The following is a 19,916-nucleotide window of genomic DNA, read 5'->3' on the forward strand; positions in this document are numbered from 1 at the left end:
GAGAGAGAGAGAGAGAGAGAGAGCGCGGCGTGATGACGTCATGACGCACAGCAGGGCGGGGCGTTTGGCGCGCCGGCAGAGGGCGCGCTGCGTTTGGCGCGCCGGCGCGTTCCTTCCAGCTCCGGGCGCCGGCGCCTCTTAAAGCTACAGTGCGCCCGGAAAGCGGGGAGGGAGGGGGTGCACTCCGGTGCCCCATGGATGCGGGGGTCCCCTCTGCCGCAAATCCCCGGTATCCCGGTGTCCATCACTTGCTCCCCTCATCATCAACGTGCCACGTTTTCTTCTAAAACACCGTTATTTTCTTTATTAATGAAACAACCAAAAGATGGGCGCGGGGGCAGGGGCTGCTCTCCAAAACAGGGTTACGCGCGGCTGGGGTTGGGACCCTATGTTACATCGGCCGGGAACAGAACCCCCAGCCCCAGGCGTGACCTGGTCCGGGGGGGGTTGACGACATGCTCAGTGCCCCCCCCGCCCACCCCGTCACCGTGGGGCTGGGGGTCCGGATCCGGCCCTCGTGGGATGCCGGGACACGTGCAGGAGTGGGGGGGGGGGGCACCCCGGGGAGGAGGAAGCGAGCAGGTGCTGCGGCGGCAGCGGAGGGACGCAGCATGCTTGGGGTATCGGGAGTGGCTCTGGGAGACATCGGGGTGCTGGGAGTGGGTGAAGGGTGAGGGCACCCCGAGGTTTCCTTAACCCCCCCAGGGCACCCCATTGCCCCCTATCCCGAGACCCGGCCCCTTTCCCCCCAGCACCTTCAGGCTGCAGCCCCGGGGGCTCCTCGCTGCGCCTGCCCCATTTAGGGGTCACTCCTCCATCGCTGGGGCCGGGGGGGGGACCGCTGCTCCTGGGAGGGGGGTCAGGATGTGGCCCAGGAAGTCCTGCTGGCTCAGCATCCCTTGCCCACCCAGAGCAGGGATCGGGGGGCAGTGGGGCTGGGGGAGACCCCACGGGGGTCCAGGCGGGTTGGGGTGTGTGGGGGGTGGCTCCCGCTTGAGTCTCCTTGCGAGAGATGTCCCCGGCACCATGGCGAGGGCCGGTGGGCGTGGGCATCCTGGGAGGGGTCTGCTGCACCCTCGCCTAGATGGACACCTCATATTCCCTCGTTTCCTGCAAAGAAAACAGACTGCGAGGGGTTGGACACTCACTGGTGCTGTGTGGTGCCCCCCCCCCATCCTTAGGGACCTGGGGGGCACATCCCATGGACAGCCACCAGGTTGAACATCCCATCCCATACGTGGCCCCAAAGTGGATGTCCCATCCCATGCATGGTCATCAGACAGAAGTCCCATCCATGTGTATGCAGCCACTGGGAATCACATTCCATCTCTACATGGTCCTATCCCCCAAATGGCCTCAGAGATGCACATCCCATACATACTCCCTGAGATGTATGTCCTGTTCCGTATATGCATAGGCTCTTGGATGTATGTCCCACCCACTGTACAGCCCTTGGCACACGTAGCCCATCGGATGGTGCTTGGTGTGCACATCCCACCCCTATATATGATCCCCATGGTGCACATCCCATCCTTTCCATGGTCCTGGGGTGCACATCACATTCTACCCCTGGTCCCCAGGGTGCACACCCCAGCTGGCAGGGCGTGGGGGGCCAGTGCTTACTCCTGTCTCATAGGTGGGGTTGTCAAAAGCCGACTCCACGGTGATGTGATCATAGGGGTGGGATCCAGAGAGGGGCAGCTGTAGGGCTGGCTTCCCCTGCAGCCTGTAGGAGGAGATGGAGATGGAGTTGGGCGGGTGGCAGCGGGGCTGGGGATCCAAGGGGAGCAGCAGGCACTCACTTGGAGAAGTAGAGGTAAACGCCTCCGATGAGCAGGGCCACCACCAGCACGGGCAGGAAGATGGCGATGGCCACATTAGTGCCCTCCAGTGCTGTACCCGAGGGCACAGCTTTGGCCACGGCTGCCAAGGAGAGTGGGAGCTCAACGAGGGCACCCAGTGCTGGCCTCACCCTGGGTGTCTATTGCACCCCAAGCACCCAAGGGTGCCCCGAAGCCCCCTTACCATCCAGATTGCGATTGCTGTAAAACTCATCGTAGGAAGCTAGAACAGGGAGAAGCAACCCAACATCAGACGGAAGTAACCGGGGGGAAGTGGAGCCGCACAGGGGCAGAGGGTTTTGCTCACCCGCCTTGCAGATGGGAGGTGAGCCGCTCCAGCGTGAAGGGTGTCCGGGCAGGCAGCGCAGGCTGCCCTCACCCAGCAGTGCCCTCCCAGCGGTGCAGGAGAAGCGCAGCGTGCTGCCCGCAGGGTACAGCCGCCGCTCGGGGCTCTGCCGCCCGCCTGCAGGCACGCCGGGGTTGTGGCACGGCTCGTATGCCTCCGCTGTGGGCAACGGCATCGTGTCAGCACCCTTCATGCCGCCAGCCGTGGGGCTGTGCACTTGGGATGCCCGACTCACGGATGCATTTGGGCAGGCGGTCGCTCCATTTGGGTCCCCCCGACGCGCGGTCGTGGCAGGTGAGGAGCCCGGCGCCCGCCAGCACGTAGCCCTTATCGCAGACGAAGCGCACGGTGGATCCCACCGGGAATTTGGGGCTGGAGACCACCCTGCGGCTGTGCTCGGCGTCCCCGGGGTCCCGGCAGGTGGTGACTGTGGGTTGTAGGGACAGGTGGTGACAATGACGGCGGGATGGGGTGGCAGGAGGGGAGATGGGATGTGTCACCCCGCTCACCCCGCTCGCAGGACGGCAGGTCGCCACTCCACGTCAGGTCCCAGTGGCACATGAGCAGGTCGGCGCCAGCCAGTTCGAAGCCAGGGTAGCAGTGGAAGGTGACGACGGTGCCGTGCAGCAGCTCGGGCTGTGAGGCTGTCTTCCAGCCGTTGGCGATGTCAGGCAGCTCAGGGCACGTGTCATTGCGGGGCACCTCTGTGGGGACAGCAGGGGGTGAGTGGGCCATGGGAATGACGGCATCCATCCCCAGCGTGGGGCTCACCGGAGAAGTGGATGACGAAGCCCTGCCGATAGGCAAAGACGCCGGCGCCGGGGTCAGATTGGAACTGGATGGTGACGTCGGCACTGGAGGCAAAGAGCTTGAAGCGGCCGCGGGCACCCGTGTACTGGCCCAGGATGCGTGCCGTCAGATCATCCCCGTCATAGAAGGTGAGGACGTCCCCTGCACCCAGCCGCAGCCTGCAGCATGTGGAGAACAAGGGTGGGGAATAAAAGGGTGTCCGTCCCCCCCAACAGTGGCCCACGACCCACAGACCCCTGCACTCACACACGGATGTCCAGCATGACGCGCTTGTCCTCCTCCACGTGCAGCCCCCAGATGCAGTCCTGGCCTTTGCCGTACGCCTCTGGCCAGTTGGGTGACAGCACCACCCCAGCCGTGTCCATCAGCTCCCCACTGCACACCGCTGCGGGCGCACGCCATAGCACCCACCATGGCACCCACCATGGCAAGCACCCACCACGGCACCCCAGATCCAGCATCCCCCACAATCCCCCCATTTGGCACCCCAGGTCTAGCACCCACCATTGCCTCTGGATCCCACGGTGGTCCTACCCACCAGCATGCAACATGTCATGCTGGCTCCACCACCCATGGTGGCCCAACCCCAGCTCCGGTCCTTCAGCTCCACCACCCTCATCCCCCCACCTCCGGTGCCCACCGCGGCATGCCGGCTCCGTCTCGTTCCACTGTGGGTCACTGGGGTCAACGCACTCGATGATGGTGGAGCCTTGCTCCAGCGTGTAGCCAGGGTGACAGCTGAACTCCACCGTGGTGCCCACAGGGTACCGTGGGTCGCTGGTTGTGAAGTTCCCATACTTGACGAAGGGCTCGTAGCAGTGCCCCTGCTCGAAGGCTGTGGGCACAAGTGCTGAGGTCTGTGGGGGCCAGGGGTACGTGGCAATGCTCGGGTGTCCCACAGTGCCCATGCCCCATACCCTCATAGCGCAGTGCCATGCCTGCAGCGGCCCCGCTGCTGTCGGTGGTGAGCTCCACAAAGAAGTGGCGTCCAGTGCTGAGCAGCCCTTCGATGGGCAGGTACTCCACCTCATAGGAGTCGTACACTGGAGGTGCCTCCACATTGTTCCCATTGCGAATGATGAGCCTGCCCAGGTGCAGAAGGCTCAGGTTTCTGCCATGGTCAACAGCAACCAACGTTGTGCATGGCCAATGACAGCCATCCCGAGGATGACAGACATGCCCATCCTCATGTATGGAAAGCAATGCTTTTGGACGTGGCCAACTGTGCCCACCATCGGGCCTGGTCAGTGGCATCCATCATTCAGCACTGCCAACTGCACACGGTCCCAGCCAAAGCCAACAGCACCCATCCTTGGGCATGGCCAATGGTCTCCCTCCCCAGGCACAGACAGAAGAACCCACTCTTGAGCGTGGCCCACAGCACCCACTCTTGAACATGGCTAACACTTTCCATCCCCATACATGGTGCAGAGATGTCCCAGGGTGCCCCCGTTCCCCCATTCCCATGTGGACCCAAACCTGTCATCATCCTCTGCCAGTGAGACCTTCTCGAAGTGGAGGTGCAGGCGGTGACCAGCAGGAGCCTCCAGCAGCCAGTGGCAGGTCAGGTTGTTGCTGTAGTTCCCAGGGAAGCCCGGGGAGACGACACGTCCCACTGTGGCATTGCGGATGGCGCCACCGCACGCCGCTGCGGGACAGGGATTGTCAGCGGGTGCCCAGGTGACACCAGCCACGTCCCCACACAGAGCTCACCCATGCACTGGGGCTCGCGGGCGCTCCAGAAGGGCCGGGTGGCATTGCGGCAGGTGATCAGGTGGGCACCCTGCAGCTGGTAGCCCGCGGCGCAGCGGAACCGGGCATCCCCACCAGGGTGCAGGCTGCTGACCGAGACGTCACCGAAGGCGGGCCGTGATGGGAAGGGGCAGCTCAGCAGGTAGGCTGGGAATGGATGGCAAAGTCATGGAGCCAGACAGACCTATCTGTAATACCCCATTGTAGGGGTCCTGCACCAAACACCCTAAATCCCAGCCCCCTGCATGTTGTTGATGTTGGGGATGCTCAGTGAGACAATTATTGCTCGCACTAATCCACCAAGCATCATCAACTGTACAAGTTAAGTGGTTGATGCCCACTTGGCATCGCTGCACTGCAAAATGGTGTCATGCAGGAAAGGGAACAAGGGCCCCCCATGGGGACAGAGGGACCCCAAAGGGACAGGACCACCCAGCTGGTGGCAGCAGCGCCCCATACCTTGGTACTGGAAGCGGTAGGAGCCAGGGCTGGTGGGTCGGGGGCTCTGGAAGCGCAGGGTGAGCAAGTTGGAGGGGCTGCGGATGACCTGACCCCGCAGCAGGAAGGACTCGTTGGCCAACACCGCCGGCTCCAGGCCCCCTGCGCTCTCCACTGTCAGCGTCTCCCCATCTGCCAGGCTGATGTTCTGCACCTTTGGGGACGGTGAGGTGTCACCACGCTGCAGGATTTCCTGCAGTCGATAGTGCTCTGGAGCTTGTCAGCACGGGGCAGCGCCTTTCAAACACTCTTAGCATGGCCATAAATCTCCCCATGGCATGGAGAGCAGCACAGCCCCGCGGCACGGCTGGGCCCACAGCAGCCAGGCGCGTGCTCCAGCGCTCCGGAGCAATTTGCTGTTAATGATGTTAATTAAGCAGTGCTGTGCGGTGATGAATGGCGGCACCAGTGAGTGCTGCTCTGCGAGCTGGGGCTGAGCATGGAGCAAGCAGCAGCCTTGTGCTGATGCATTCTGCTTGCTGTCAGCTATTGGTGATACTGGATTGGGCAAATGCTGTCATTAATTAAATCCTATATTGCTGCTTCATCAGCAGGTGCCAATCACAGCAGCCGGTGACCAATGGGCGTTGCACCCAACTCATGCATCCATGTCTCTGCTCCATAACCCAAGGGTGAGAGATGCCCTGAGCTGGCCCACGTTGGCTCATGGCACAAGGAGAGGGACAGAACCCAAAGTTGTGAGTGTGGGACTCGTGCCTCCCCCCAACATCTCACCTTGATCTCCACACCATAGCCAGGGTAGACAGAGATGGTGTAGGTGCAGTCCATGCTGCTGTCATATGGGGCACTGGCTGGCTCTGGGGACACCAGCCAGCCCTCGGGACCCGCCAGTGTCCGGTTGCATGGTGCTGGTGACAAGGAGACCCCTGTGTTAGCCCCACATCTCCCCAAACCCCCATCTCCCTCCCCGTGCTCACCTGGTCCCTGCAGCGTGGTGACGGTGGTGGTAGTGATGGTGGAGGTTGTGGTGGTCCCCTCCTCATCCTTGGAGACCCCAGTGGCCCCCAAAGTGGGCACCTGGCTGGGGGCTGCAGGGCTCGATCCTGACCCCCCAGTAGGGAGCTGTGAGGGGTCAGTGCCTGGCGCGACCCCCCAGGGCTCCCCCCACGGCCCCGAGCGCCCAGCTGGTGTGGTCAGTGGGGCGGTGGGGAAAGCAACCCTGGGCAAAGCAGGGGCACGCGGTGGGATTTGGGGTGCTGGGGGTCCGGGGTCCGGCCTCAGGGTGTCGTCAGGCAGCACAGGACCAGGCAGGCCGGGTGGGAAGGGCGCCTGAGCCAGGTAGTCCTTCTTCAGGAAGGCCTCGTGCAGAAGGTCCTCCAGCAGCGGGTGGTGGTTGAGCAGCTTCAGGGTGGGTGCTGTGCTGACGAAGCGTGCCTCGGCCTCGCGCTCAGCTGGCGTGGGGAGAGCTGTGGGGTCCCCTTCAGCCTCAGAGCTCTCACCAGTCTTCCTCTCCAGCCCATTGAAGCCTGGGAGGGGAGAGAGTTGGGTGTGATGAGGAGCAGTGCTGCACCCTCACGCACCAGTGCTGCACTGTAGAGTGATGCTTCATTGTTATCCAGTGTTGCACCATGGACTGGTGCTCTGTCATGAATTATTTCATCATGGATCTGGACCTTGGATAGATGCTGCACTGGGCACTGGTGCTGGACTGGGGATGCTGGTGCTGTGTCACAGATCTCTGTTACAGCATGGGTAGTGCTTCATCGTGGGTTGATGCAACACGATGGATCCATGCTGCATCGTGGAGCAATTCTTCATGGCCCAGTGCTGCACCAAGGACCCATGCTGCACCACTGGATGATGTTTCATCATAGACCAATTCTTCCTCACAGATCAAAGCTGCTCCATGCACTAGCACTGCACTGGGGCCCAGCACTTCACCAAGGGGCCACATGCTGCCCCGGACACCATCGCATCCCTGTGGCTCCATGCTGTACACAGGGCTGGTGCTGCACCACCCAGGGCAGCGGTGCTGCTGGGTCCCACTAGTCATGGTGCCAGGAGAGGAGCCGTGCCATGCCGTGCCATGGAGAGGAGAGCTGTCAATAAAGCTGATTGCTTTATCAAGGACACGTTCCTGGGTAAACAGGGACAGAGCACGGACGGCAAACAGGCCGCATCGACCACACGCAGCGGGGCTCCACTGCACCTCAGAGCAGCCCCTCAGCAGAGAAGGGCAGGCAATTAAGCATGGCTAATTAACTCACATCTGCACCACGGCTCCCGTGAAGGTGTGCCCACCCCTCCCGTCACACACGGCATCCTGACGCCTTGCCCAACGTCTCGCCGTGCGGTGCCGCGCACCGGCACTGATGACACGATACTGCCAATTACCGGGTAATTACACCGAGCCATAGCAGGGCAGGGCCCCGCGAAGATTAATTACTCTGTGACTGCCACTTTTAAGGGACTATTAAGAGACATTATCCCCGGAGAGTGGCGTGTTGGGAGCCACCAGGTGCTGCTGTCACCCCGTCCCCTGTGCCACCATTGCCACCGCTCTGCCCACACACCCTCTCCAAAAGGGTAACCTGCCCCCCGGCACCACCAGAATTAATTTCTAATCGGATCCGTTTATTAGAACATAAAAGTTAATGAGTTTATACTGAAGGACGCCAGGATCTCTTTCAGGATTTAACGGTGGATTAATGCTCCAGGCCTCGTCCTGCACTGCATGACAGCCACCGCAGTCACCCCACTAAGTGAGCGGGGACAACAGGGTCCATCAGACCCCCATGGGATGCTCTGGGTACCACGGGATGCTCTGGGTACTCTGAGAGTCTCAGGGCTTGTGGTGTTGCAGACCCCTGGAGCACTCAGGGTTCTTGGGCCAAGCCAGCTTGTGCCCAGATGTTACCACCCATGTCCCTCAAGATTACAGCCCCCACCTCCACGGATGTCTCTAAGCTGCTTATCTCCGCCATGGCTGTGTCCCTCCCGGGTCCCTGTGGTAGCCAAGAGGCTGGTGACAGGGCACTCTGCTACCCAGGGGGCTGGCACTCAGGGAAGGGGGAAACAGGGCTGCTACACCCCGTGCTGTGCCTGCCAGGGCCTGTTGACATGCAGGGCACGTGGCCGCGGCCGGGCTGGGGTCCTAATCCGTCACATCAGCTTTGCCGAGCGGGAGTCTATTAACGGCGGCCACGAGCCGGAGAGATGCTGGAGACTAATCCGTCTGCAGCCCCCCCAGCAGAAATCAATGGCGGCTGGTGTCGCAAATAAATAAATAAGCAGCCACGCAGCCTCCCGGGGAGCACAGATCGATGCGGGCGGCGAATAAAGCAATAACACAGCACCCAGCAAAGCAGCTGCGACGGGGAGAGCTGCTCCGCTGCCCCCGGAGTTGTCTTGTTCTGTGCCTCAGTTTCCCCATTCTGAAGATGGTGTATTCAAACCATTCTAACCAGCCTGGACTAAGGGCGAGGGGCCATGGGAGGCTTGCTTTCCAATTTAAAATCCAATCTGGCTTTGCCCCCACGGCCTGGGCTGGCTGCTGCAATGAATGAGCTGTCAGGCAGCCGGCGCCACACTCAGTGCCCTGTGGTCTCCAGCCACGATCCCACGGTCCCCTGTCATCATCACACGGTTTTCAGCCATCCTGATGGGCACGTGCATTGCTACCAAGCTGGGCACAGAGACGTGCTGAGCTGCTGGCAGCTCCCATCTCCATCACCTGCCTCAGTGCCAACGGGGATGTGGATGCAGCCCGCAGACAGGGACACTCACGGTGAGATGATTCACAGGGGCACCGACAGGCAGGGAACGGGGCTGGCACAAGGATGAGTGCAGGCAGAACGCAGGTGGGTGGCAAAGGAGCGTGTGCAGCAGGTGGGTGGGCACAGGCAACACCACCCTGGTGGCCCATCGCTGTCATCCCATCTCTGGAGAGGTGACAGACGGGGACAGGAGGGGACCCACGAGGTGCTGCCCCAGGGACGCCGTCGCCGTGCGCATCCAGCAGCCCCAGCAGCTCGCGGCGTTAATATTCATGGCGGTGCTCGCAGGGAAGCGTTTGACCTTGTATGTTTTGCCATTCTCCTTGAATGGAACAGTCATTTACCCGCCGACACATGTCACATGTCGCCGCAATCGGTTCCCCGGAGCACCACGGCCGGCTGACATCCCAACACACCGCCGGGATGCACCGAGTGAGGAGCCTGGGGGCAGCGCGGCACGGCACGGCCCCCTCCTCACTTAGTGACCCCAAACTGGGGCCACCAACGTGTGGGGGCCGTGGGGAGCCGTGCACCTCACATCTTGGTGCCCCCCCGTGCCGCTCGCACTCCCCACACCCCTGCCCTGTGTAATCCCTCTTCCCTGCTCTCCCTGCGGAGCTAATGCATTTGTACAGCAATTTCCATGAGCAGCGGCGATGATAAATTGCATGTCTGCTGCTATTTCGGACCTGATCGCTGTCGCCGTGCGCGCTGCTGGAGCCAGCCAGCCTTGCAGTGGTGCTCCCCCCCACAACCCCAACCCTTTGCCCCAAATGGCCCCGCAGCCACGTGCCGAGATCCCTGCAGCAGCCCCCAGTGCCACCGCCATCCTATTGGGTGTTCAATATAAATAGCACCAGGGTTCTGTATGGGCAACGGTTTGCTCAGGAAGCAGATCCCCCCCCCCGGCTCCCCTTCTGCTGCCAGCAACAAGAATTGCAATCTGGTTGAGCAGAGCGCGAGCGCTGCTGGCTGAGCTCTGCATTCAGCTGCTTAGCAGAGACAGCCCCCCCATAGCCCAACCCCAACCGACAGCCAAACCCCAACCCCAGTCCTACAGACACGGAGCTACTTGGGCACCAAACCCACCCTGAGATCTCCCATACAACCCCACCACCCCGGGCCTACACTAACAGGATATCCACCCGGGGCTGATGCTACGGCCTCCCCCATGGGATCCCAGTTGGGGCAGCCATTGCCCACCCTACAGGCACAGCTCCCACCTGCCATGAGCAGATCTGGCATTTTGAGCACCTCTCTCCATTTTCACAGGGTCACAGCGGCGCTCTCGCGGCTGATTAATATTTGATCCCTTCAGCACAGCTCGTTACTGCATTTAAATTATATCTGTAATAACCCCCACCGGCATGGCGAGCGCGTGGGCTGCCTTCTGCAGGCTGCAGGCTGGACGTGTCCCCAACGCCAGCCAATGGAACCTCGTGGCACGTCCCACCGGGGGCCATGGCAGCAGGGAGTGGGGTCACCCCATGTCCCAGGGGATGCTCTGGGATGGTGACACGGAACGGTGCCGCTGCCCCATCTCCCGCAGCAGCCGGAGGAAGGGAGGCTGCTGCCTGTTACTGGAGAGAATCCATTACCTCCCTGGTTATAGGCAGCTTTCAAAGGCAATCTTTCAATTGTGCGCATTTAAAGAATTGATTGGAAGCTAAATTATCCTCTCCTGCCGGATCCACTGGAGACACAACTGCATCCGCCTCCCGGGGTGTCTGTGTGCAGGGTCCCAGCCCACCCTGCAGCCCCACAACTACCCGGGGGGTCCTACAGCACCACTGGGGGGGGGTCCCTCTGCTCCGTACCCGGCCCCGCTGCCCTTGCCGTGCCCTTGGTGGCACCCCGGTTCCCACAGCAGAGCCTCTAAGATGAATCCATCCCACCACCACCAGCCTGGGGCACGGCCCATGGCCACCAGCTTTCTGAGTGAGTGGGGACGGCCCCATGGGGCACCCCTGCCCTGCTTAAGAGCATTATCCAGATAATCCTGGCCTGGCGGCATGGCGGTGACGAACTCCTCTGAGGCACGCAGGGGATGGGCACGTGCTCAGTTAATTACTAAAGCAGATGCTTGCTTGTTTGTTTCCCTGACCCACTCCTTGAACGCAGAACCCCTGGTGCCCCCCAAGTGCATTGTCCCAGTGGGCGCAGTGCAACCCGCTGAGTGCAGATGGGGCAGTGGAACTCATGGGGGCACAACCAGGTGCTGTGCCCCAGCCATGCCATCTCCCTTTACTCCTAGAACCTCAGACTGCAAGGAGCCATGACCCAGAATTGCATTCTCTTGCTGCAGAGGCACCATGGAGCTGCTCCAGTAGGCACCAAGGGGGCAGGAAGGGGGGGAGCAAAGCTGCATGAGAAGCCAGGGCACCGCACAGGTCATGACATGGTAAGTACTGGTGACAGCCCTGCCATTGCTCTGGATGAAGAACAAAAGAGCCCCATCACCACATCACAGTGCCCTGCCCCCAACACAACACAACCCCATCATCGAGTCAAGGCCACACTGAGTGAGGCAGTGCTGCACTGAGGTTGGTGCTGGGCTGTGGCCGCACCTGGTGGGGATTTGGGATGGGGGCTGAGCCCCCTGCATAGCTCCCAGCCCTGGTACCGTGCATGGAGCATGAGGCAGGTGCAACCCCACAGCTCCCAGCCCCAGGAAGAGCTCAGCACCTCTCAGGGCATCCCTACCTCTAACACTCTAGGAAATACACATGCAGAGTTTAATTAACTTTATTGATATTCAGAAATTAGGGGACTGACTAGAGGTAATTGCTCATTAGAAATCATTAAACTGACACAGCAAGCAGCAGCCTCCCTCTGGGGATTCCTGCCCTGCCCAAAGCCCTACTCCCAGGACAGATCCATCCCAAAGGGATGCAGGGATGTGGGGACGCTGGTCCCCACAAGGCCTACTGCCCCACAGCGGGGTGTGCTGCAGCACTGCCCCACTTTTTGCCACCTGAGAGGCAAAATATATGTGTATATGGGAGATGCTTTAAGGAAGACGGCGTTGCCATCAGCTCTGGTGGAAGAGTGAGCCGGGAATAGCAGTAGGCACAGGGCCACGGCGTCCTTCCCATCTCAGCTCGGCAGCCAGATGGGGAGTTTATGTAACTCCCCGCACGGCTGCTCCCTGCAGCTCGGCTCAGCCTGCATCCCATCACCCCACTTCCCAGCAGGGACAGACCCCTGCACGCTCCCCACCCATCACACCATACAACCATAGCAAATCGAAGCCCTCCAAGCCGGGTCACCACTGCTGCTTTTTGGGGGCAAGGCATCGAGGCTTCCCATAACACGCACCCCGTTGAGTCAAGAGGATGCGGGTGTTGGCTGCCCTCAGTGGGAAGAGCTGTCGCTCTCCCTTCCCTACATCACTCCAGAATCAGAGGGTTCAGCTCAAGCAATGCAAAGCCAACAGCCCCAACCCCACCGCAAGGAGAGAGTGAATCCCAGTGGGTGCAGCCTAACGGGGTTTGGGGATTTAGGCGTTGAGCTGTGCCCCCAGCAGGGCCCCCCCCAACCCGGTAACAGAGCGGGGGGAGCTCTCAGCAGAGCTCACCGGGGGCGGCGTTGCGCCAACGGGGCTGCAAAGCTCTGCGTGCCCCCGCGCCACCGGGGAACGGGCGTAGGAGCGAGGAGGGGGATTATTGCTGCCCGGTGCGGGGGGGGGGCAGGAGGGGGATTTTGAGGATGGGGAGATCGGCGGAGGGGTGAGTGCAAGTTGGCAAAGTTTGGCGGAGAAAGGGTCGCGGGGGGAAGGCGAAAGGAAAACGGGGTGTTCCTGGGTTGGGGTATAGAGGTGTGGGTGTAGGGGGGGGGTCTCGCTTACCGTGCGCGGGGGCGCGGAGCAGCGCGGCGAGCAGCGACAGCAGCAGGGCGGGCGGCGGCGCGGAGCCCATGGCCGGCGGCGTTCAGCACCACGGACAGCTCCGCGCTGCGGGCACGGCCGCGCCGTAACGCTCCGAGTGAGGCGCCCGCCAATCCCGGGGCCGCGCGGCGGCGGGGGAGGGGGGGGGGAGAAAGGGGGGGCTCCTCCCAGCCCACCCCCACCCCCTCCTCCGCTCCCACCCCTCCTCCCCGCCCGCCGTAATGCTCCGAGTACGGCGCAAGCGAATCCTGCCGGCTGGAGAACGGGGGGCTCCTCCCTGCACTTCTCCCCCCAGCCCTGCCCAGCGCCGTAATGCTGCGAGTGCGGCGCGTGAAAATCTTGGGAGGTGAAGGATTCGGGGGGAACATCCCCCTTACAGCCCCCTCCAAAATCCCGGTGACCCCCGTGGGTGGAAGCCTTAAAGGTGCCCCCTCAGCTGCTCTTCATCAGCTCTAAACAGCCCCAATTAGGGCTGGGCTCATTATACCAAGTGGAGGAACCTGGCACAGCCCCCACCCCATCCACTCCGTATGAGCAGCAGTCACATCCTGCACCCCACACCCCTCCCCAGGACATCAACAACCCCCACGTCTGTGGATCTCCAGGGTGGAAGCCTCAATGAGGCCCCTTCCCCCGCTGCCCATCCCTAAATAGCCCCAATTAGGGCTGGGCTCATCATACCCAGCTGAGGAACCTGGCTCAGGAGCAGCTCACTCGTTCCCCCACCCCATTCATTCCTGCACCCCATTCACTCCCCATGGGCAGCGATCTCATCCTGCACCCCATCCCCATTGTGGCCCAGAGGGACTCATCCCTGCTGCAGGCAGATGGCGTTGGCACCAACACGGAGCTGCTGGGCGGCTCAAAAATAATAAAGCTCAGTCTCATTGTTTCATCACCCCCCCCTTCCGCATGGCAGCCCAGATGGCCGCGCCTCTCCGTGCTGACAGCGTGCTGAGATGGGCAGGGGGCAAACACAGCCCATGGGCCGTCACAGGGAGCTGATTCTGTGCACTGAACGCCCCTTCCATAGGGATGGGCAGCCCAGGGGTGGTGGTGGTGGTGGGGTCCCTCTGTGCCCCCTCTCATCCCGCTGCAATGCGGGTGGGAACGATGAGCTTCCAAGAGCTCAGCCCGAAACTTTGATCCTCCAGTAGCTCCATAAATGTTTAATGCGCCGCAGCCCCGCTCGGGCTCGGGAGATGTGCGTTTTGAGGCCAAACTGATGTTTCTAATACGATGATATTCAAATAATTTGAATCTCCCCGTTGCTTCCCCAGGCACGCACCTGGACTGCTAACGAGGGGCCGCCTTCAGAGCTGTTGGGTTTGAGACAAAGCAAAATGGTACATGGAGGGCAAATGAGGGCAAGAGCAGATGGAGGGATCCCAGTGCCCTGCTGCTCCGTGGGCATTCCCACAGTGCTCCTATTGGGGCACGCAGTGAGGTGAGCATGGATGACCCAGTGATGGGTGGAACTGCTTTGGAATGCAGGCATCATCCAGACCCTTTTGGGGTCACATATGCCGTGACAGCAATGGACAGAGCTCGCCCCTGTGCTGCCCTGGGGTGACCATCAGCACTGCAAGGGACAGCCGTGCCATGTGGGTGTCCCTGGGGTGTCCCCAGACGTCCCCGTGCCACCCTGGTGCTGCTCCGGGTCTTTCCCAAAGCTCCATCCCATTAACTCGCCGTTCGTGGGAGAAGAGCTCAATTTTTTCCCATTTAACATTTCATGGATAATTAATTATTCTTCATCTTCCCGGCTCAGAGCAGAAGCAGGTACCGCTGTTCAAAGGCTGGGAGCCGGCGGAAAAACCAGCCGAAACCCCAGGAAATCAGAGCATTTATTCCTGGCATCAAAGCGAGGGTGGGAGCACCGCGGTAATGGGGCCGTGCTGCGGTAATGGGGCCGAGCAGCCCCGGGCACCCACATCACAGTGAGCACCAGGCAGGGGTTCCCACCTCACGTCTCTATAAAGAGTGGGATTCAGCATTTCCTAATGATTAGTCGGTAAATAACGCCTCACACACCCTTCTATTCTAAATTAATTCCCCTCGTTAGCAGGCGTGCTGTGCGGGGTGCCCATAGAAACCCAACCGAAGCGCCCGTCCCCAAATCCCACCCCAAATCCACACGCTTGCTCCATCTCCCATCCCATGGGGCCACGTGGGCACCCGGCCCTAAATCACCGCTATCTCCCAACAGGGAGGAAAAAAAGGGAGATGGCAGCCAAATGGTTTATGGGCCGTAAATTACACCGGAGGGAAAATACAGTCTTTCCCTGCGCTCGGATGGACTCTGCCCCGTCCCTCCCCCTTGGATCTGATCCCAGCTGCAGGACGACGGGATGGGGACAGACATGGCTGCTCCGGGACAGCCCTGCTGTGCTTCCTACGATGCCATCGTCATCGGGGCCGGCATCCAGGGCTCCTTTGCTGCGTACCACCTGGCCAGGCGTGGCAGGGACACGCTGCTGCTGGAGCAGGTACTGATGTCCCCAACCTCACCTCACCCCTGGCCCCAATGCTGCATCCCCAGCCCCAGTGCAAGCAGGACAGAGCCCTGGCTGTCCCAGGCATGTGACATTCCATGGTGTTCCAGTGCCAGGATGCTGTGTCCTTTGGTGCCAGGACCCTCGTTCAGGTGTACCCAGTGCCAACTCCCCAGTGTCCCCAGTGCCAGGATCCAGGTGCCCCCCAGTACCAACACTCCACTGTCCCCAAAGCCGACACCATAGTGTCCCCAGTTCCAACGGTCCAGATATCCCCATTGCCAGTGATCCAGATGTCCCCATTTCCAACACCCCACTGTCCTCAATACCAGCACCCCACTGTCCTCAGTGCCAGGACCCCCATGTCCCCAAAGCCAACATCCTTCTGTCCCCAATGCCAGGACCCCAAGCCTTGCGGGGCCAGGTGACACCTGGAGGCTGCAGCCAACCCTATGTCCCCATACCCCACAGTTCTTCCTGCCCCACTCACGGGGCAGCTCACACGGGCAGAGCCGCATCACGCGCAGCACGTACCCACAGGAGCACTACGCCAACATGATGCCCCACAGCTTCCACCTCTGGCAGCAGCTGGAGGACGAGGCAGGCACTTCTCTCTACAGGTGATGGGGACGGGGACCCCACTCTGGGCACCATCCCATCCCTGGGAATGGGGCTGGGGCTGTGGGCAGGCAGCTGCGGGCTGCAGGTTATTTATGGGGCTCTGTAAGGGAAAAGCCATTAAGGAAATAAGCGTGTAAATGATTCCTGCAGTGAGGTTGGGGCTAACGTGCCGTCCATCATCCCCAGTGTCATCCAGGCACGGAGCCTCCGCTTCCCCAACCAGCGGGGTGGTATGAGAGGGGATGTGGGAAACGGGATAGGGGATATGGGACAGGGGATGAAGGATAGGGGACAAGGAACACGGGATTGAGGATACGGGTTGAGGGATGGGACATGGGACATGAGATATATGGGACATGGGATATAGGGCATGGAACAAGGGACATGGCTGCCACTGATGTGACTGCTGGGTGCAGGCGGACAGGGCTGGTGGTGCTGGGCCCGCCGGGTGACCCCGAGCTGGAGGGCTACCGGCACAGAGCGGGACCCGACGACGTCCTCAATGCAGTGACACTGGCACAGCGCTTCCCTGGGCTCCGTCCCCGTCCCGGTGAGGTGGTCCTGTGGGACAGCACTGGAGGGGTGCTGCTGGCAGAGCGGGCGCTGCGGGCGGTGCAGGTGGGTGCTGACATGGGGACAGGGATGGGGGCACAGAGGGTGTTCCACCCCCATCCCTGCGTCCCTCCCTCCCCACTCAGGATGCGTTTCGCCGGCGCGGGGGCACTGTGCGTGATGGGGAGAAGGTGCTGCGTATTGATCCTGGAGCGGAGATCACCGTCACCACCAGCACCGGGATGTACCGCGCTCCACGGCTCATCATCACCGCCGGCGCGTGGACCAACGCCGTGGTGGCACCTCTGGGCCTCCGCCTGCCTCTGCAGGTAAGGGCTGGTGGCCACAGGTGGTGGCACGGCCACGGCCACGGCTGACATGCAACCCCCAGCCCCTGCGTATTGATGTCTGCTACTGGAGGGAGAAGGAGCCCGGTGGCGGCGGCGCGGTCCCCCCCTGCTTCATAGCCACGGGGCTGCCCTACGCTCCCCATGGGATATATGGGCTGCCTGCCCTCGAGTACCCTGGGCTGGTCAAGGTGAGTGTGGCACAGTGGTGGTGGCACCGCTGTGTCCTTTCCGTTTGTCCCCACTGAGCTCTGTCCCCAGGTGTGCTACCACTATGGCAGCCCCACTGACCCTGAGGAGCGGGACCGGACCCCCCCAGGCTCCCCGCACCCCCACGTCGGCCTCCTGAGCAACTTCATCAGCAGTTACCTGCCTGGGCTGGAGCCGCAGCCAGCTGTGCTGGAGAGCTGCATCTACACGGTGAGTACAATGTCCCCTTGACCTCCACAATGGGGCCCAGCTGTGCCCCAAGCCCTGCTCCTTCACCCCATGGTTTCCCCAGAACACCCCGGATGGAGACTTCATTCTGGACCAGCACCCCAAGTACAGCAATATAATCATCGGGGCCGGCTTCTCGGGTAGGTCCTGGTCTGTCTGGGGTACCTTTGGCACGGCTCTACCCCCAACCTTCTCTTTCCCACAGGCCATGGGTTCAAACTGGCCCCGGTGGTGGGGCAGCTGCTGTGCGAGCTGAGCCTGGGTGAGAAGCCATCCCACTGCATGGCCCCGTTCACTATCAGTCGCTTCCCAGGTGTGCTCCGTGCTGTTCTGTAGGTGCAGTGTCCCAGCTGCGCCCACGCAGCATCACACTGCCCTGTAGCGCATCCCTGCGTCCCAAAGCACCTCCAGCCCCAGCTCCTTGCATCCTAATGTCCCCATAGCCTGCCAGCTGCCCTGCATCCCTCCACTGCCACACGCCACACCACAGCACCCCTGCAGCTGCACCCCCACATCCCAGCATCCCCAGTATCCTTGTTCCCTCTGGTCCTGCATCCTGACATCCTTATATGCTGGTCCCCAGCCACCATCCCAGCGCTCTGCTCCCCTCCATCCTCACATCCCAACCCTCCTTCATCCCTCTATCCTGGTTCCCTGCATTCCTCCATCCTCACATGCTGGCATTCTCATCCCTGCATTCCCTCCATCCCAACACCATCCCTGTATCCCGATCCTCCACATCATCACATCCTGCCACCCCCACACATTCACCCCCCCCTCCCCACCTCCCCTGCATTCCACACTGTGCCAGCCCAGCTCTGCCAACCAGCCGTTCCCTGGAAGCCCATGAAGGCGCTTTGCCAGCGCCATGGAGCCGGAGCAGCGCGGGGAGACACACTCGCTTAGGAGTCAAGTTAAATGTTTTAATGTTAAATGTGCCATTTTATTATCATTAGATCGCTCCCACTTAATGAAAGCGCATTAGCGCAGCGTGGCTTTAACGGCAGCGAGCGCCGAGCTCAGCCCATTTGTTTCGAGATGTCAGGGAGAGGGGTGGGAACTGCCTGGTTTGTGGGGGCTGGGGGCTGCTAAGGGCCCCCATGGTGCACCTGGCAGCAACCAGAACCCCACTATGGGAATGGGGATGGCACCTGATCATTGCTCCGTGTACCCCATATCCTCAGTGGGGCCCTGCACACCACAAAAAACCCACCCCCAAAACCAATTTCCACCCCCCACCCCAAAATGGGGCACGCAGAGCAGGCATCACCAGCCAGAAATGACGTTTCTTTATTTTCGGATGGAAAGGAGTGGGGTAGGAAGGGCTGCACAGCTGTAGTGCAAAACAACCGGTGGGGTGGGGGGCGATGGGGGAGGCGATGGTCCATGGGGGACCCCGTCCCCACGTCCCCTTAGCGGCTGTGGGGTGGCTGGCCCCAAGGCCTGGCCGGAGACGTCTTTGGCTCAACTAAATGGGGATGAGGAGCATTGGAGGTGGGGTGTCTGGGGGGGGGTATTTTAACTTATAAAATAAGGAGACAGCAGGCACTGAGGAGGAACCGATGGAGCCGCCAAAGACAGATGGGGTGGGAGGGGTGGGCTGCCCCCCCCTGCATGAAGGACAGGGATGGCAGTGTGTCCCTCCCCCTCTCTTTGCCGTGCAAAAAAGAAACAGTGGCTGCCCGGGGGGATCCCGAGGAGCCCAGTGTGTCAGGGCCGTGGGAAGGGTGGTGGGGCTACGCGGGGGTCTCAGCGGCGCGGCTCTCCGTCTCGCCATCGCTGGTGGGGCTGTGGGATGAGCGCTCCGTGCTTTCTGTGGCATCCAGCTCCTCGTCCCATCGGTCGTAGGAGAAGGGTTTCCGGCAGCTCGGGGGGCTGTGGGGAGAAAGAGGGGTTGGGTGCTGAACTGCTGGTCCAATGCGTCGAGGCGGTGTTGTGTCCTTGGATTGTTTGTGAGAAATGGGACCGTGGCCCTCCTGATGGGCTGAGGGAGCAGCACTGAGTGGTGGCAGTCCCAGACAACATTGGGTTTAGGCTCAGATGGGCAATTAGTCACAGCTGCACCCACTGTCCTGGATGGAGATGTGTCCCAGCCCCAAGCCAGTGCCCAGCAAGGTGGCAGTCTGGCCAGGGGCTGGGATGGTGATCCAACAGCATTCCCAAGGGATTTTTCCTTCTCCTCCAGCCCTTTTCCTACAGGAGCCATAGGAAGTGACTGAACCACTTACTGCCAAGATGCCAGTGAGCCGATCGCAGCCCCATTCCCATATGGACAGGGCTCATGACTGGAGTAACCACTCTGATAACCATCTGACCCCATCTACTCACCCACATCATCCCACATCCGCACCCCACAGCGGGTGCTGTTAGTACCACACGCTCCTCCCGGAGCCACAGCCCCCATCTGCCCACCCCAAATTTCCATCAGAGATCCATGCAGACACTCCAGGGCAGGATTAGCACTTCTTGGAGTCCAACCCCACGGCACAAGGATGGAGCAGCATTCCCAGCACCGTGCGGCCGCAGCAGGGATGCTCGGAGCGGTGTCCGGCCGCGGTTAGGGTTAGTGGCACACACGGGGGTCATGCTGCAG

At 61.4% G+C, this 19,916-nt stretch overlaps 3 protein-coding genes across 15 annotated transcripts in view; 1 reads left to right on the plus strand and 2 right to left on the minus strand.

The window, feature by feature from the left end:
* Positions 1-289: 289 nt before the first annotated feature.
* On the minus strand, positions 290-13,042 carry SEZ6 (seizure related 6 homolog). Of its 3 annotated transcripts, none has more exons than XM_072353548.1 (17): positions 12,832-13,042; positions 6,186-6,734; positions 5,983-6,116; positions 5,209-5,401; positions 4,711-4,896; positions 4,477-4,645; positions 3,915-4,081; positions 3,638-3,832; positions 3,244-3,382; positions 2,959-3,155; positions 2,697-2,891; positions 2,423-2,614; positions 2,149-2,346; positions 2,026-2,064; positions 1,803-1,923; positions 1,624-1,726; positions 290-1,126 (listed from the first exon to the last, which is right to left on the minus strand). In XM_072353548.1, the coding sequence occupies exons 1-17, from the start codon at positions 12,899-12,901 to the stop codon at positions 1,094-1,096; spliced, it is 2,880 nt and encodes a 959-aa protein (XP_072209649.1). In that variant the 5' UTR covers positions 12,902-13,042; the 3' UTR covers positions 290-1,093. The 3 variants fall into 3 exon arrangements, with proteins under 3 accessions (XP_072209649.1, XP_072209650.1, XP_072209648.1); XM_072353549.1 differs by having other exon boundaries at positions 290-1,110; positions 12,832-13,041; XM_072353547.1 differs by lacking the exon at positions 290-1,126 and having other exon boundaries at positions 1,141-1,726.
* Positions 12,649-19,906, plus strand: PIPOX (pipecolic acid and sarcosine oxidase). 2 transcript variants are annotated; one of them, XM_072353552.1, is made up of 11 exons: positions 12,671-12,712; positions 14,151-14,317; positions 15,080-15,359; positions 15,837-15,985; positions 16,403-16,604; positions 16,685-16,867; positions 16,930-17,076; positions 17,147-17,305; positions 17,388-17,463; positions 17,529-17,585; positions 19,509-19,906. In XM_072353552.1, the coding sequence occupies exons 3-11, from the start codon at positions 15,222-15,224 to the stop codon at positions 19,529-19,531; spliced, it is 1,134 nt and encodes a 377-aa protein (XP_072209653.1). In that variant the 5' UTR covers positions 12,671-12,712; positions 14,151-14,317; positions 15,080-15,221; the 3' UTR covers positions 19,532-19,906. The 2 variants fall into 2 exon arrangements, with proteins under 2 accessions (XP_072209652.1, XP_072209653.1); XM_072353551.1 differs by lacking the exon at positions 19,509-19,906 and having other exon boundaries at positions 12,649-12,712; positions 17,529-18,241.
* The window catches only part of MYO18A (myosin XVIIIA), a 29,580-nt gene continuing 28,260 nt past the window's right edge, over positions 18,597-19,916 (minus strand). For all 10 annotated transcript variants that reach the window (XM_072353545.1, XM_072353544.1, XM_072353546.1 and 7 more), the window contains one exon: positions 18,597-19,198. In XM_072353545.1, the coding sequence (XP_072209646.1) occupies positions 19,060-19,198 (139 nt within the window). In that variant the 3' untranslated portion in view covers positions 18,597-19,059. The remainder of the gene's footprint in view (positions 19,199-19,916) is intronic.

The sequence above is a fragment of the Excalfactoria chinensis genome, chromosome 19, assembly GCF_039878825.1.
Source record: "Excalfactoria chinensis isolate bCotChi1 chromosome 19, bCotChi1.hap2, whole genome shotgun sequence".
Taxonomy (NCBI): Eukaryota; Metazoa; Chordata; class Aves; order Galliformes; family Phasianidae; genus Excalfactoria; species Excalfactoria chinensis.

Coding starts and splice junctions, on each gene's coding strand:
- SEZ6 (XM_072353547.1), bottom strand. CDS start 12,901: ATGGGCTCCGCGCCGCCGCCCGCCCTGCTGCTGTCGCTGCTCGCCGCG. Junction 2,892..2,958: donor CTTCGTCATCCACTTCTCCG/GTGAGCCCCACG, acceptor CTGTCCCCACAG/AGGTGCCCCGCAATGACACG. Junction 2,065..2,148: donor ACCTCCCATCTGCAAGGCGG/GTGAGCAAAACC, acceptor TCCCTGTTCTAG/CTTCCTACGATGAGTTTTAC.
- PIPOX (XM_072353551.1), top strand. CDS start 15,222: ATGGGGACAGACATGGCTGCTCCGGGACAGCCCTGCTGTGCTTCCTAC. Junction 15,986..16,402: donor GCAGGCACTTCTCTCTACAG/GTGATGGGGACG, acceptor TGCTGGGTGCAG/GCGGACAGGGCTGGTGGTGC. Junction 17,464..17,528: donor CATCGGGGCCGGCTTCTCGG/GTAGGTCCTGGT, acceptor TCTTTCCCACAG/GCCATGGGTTCAAACTGGCC.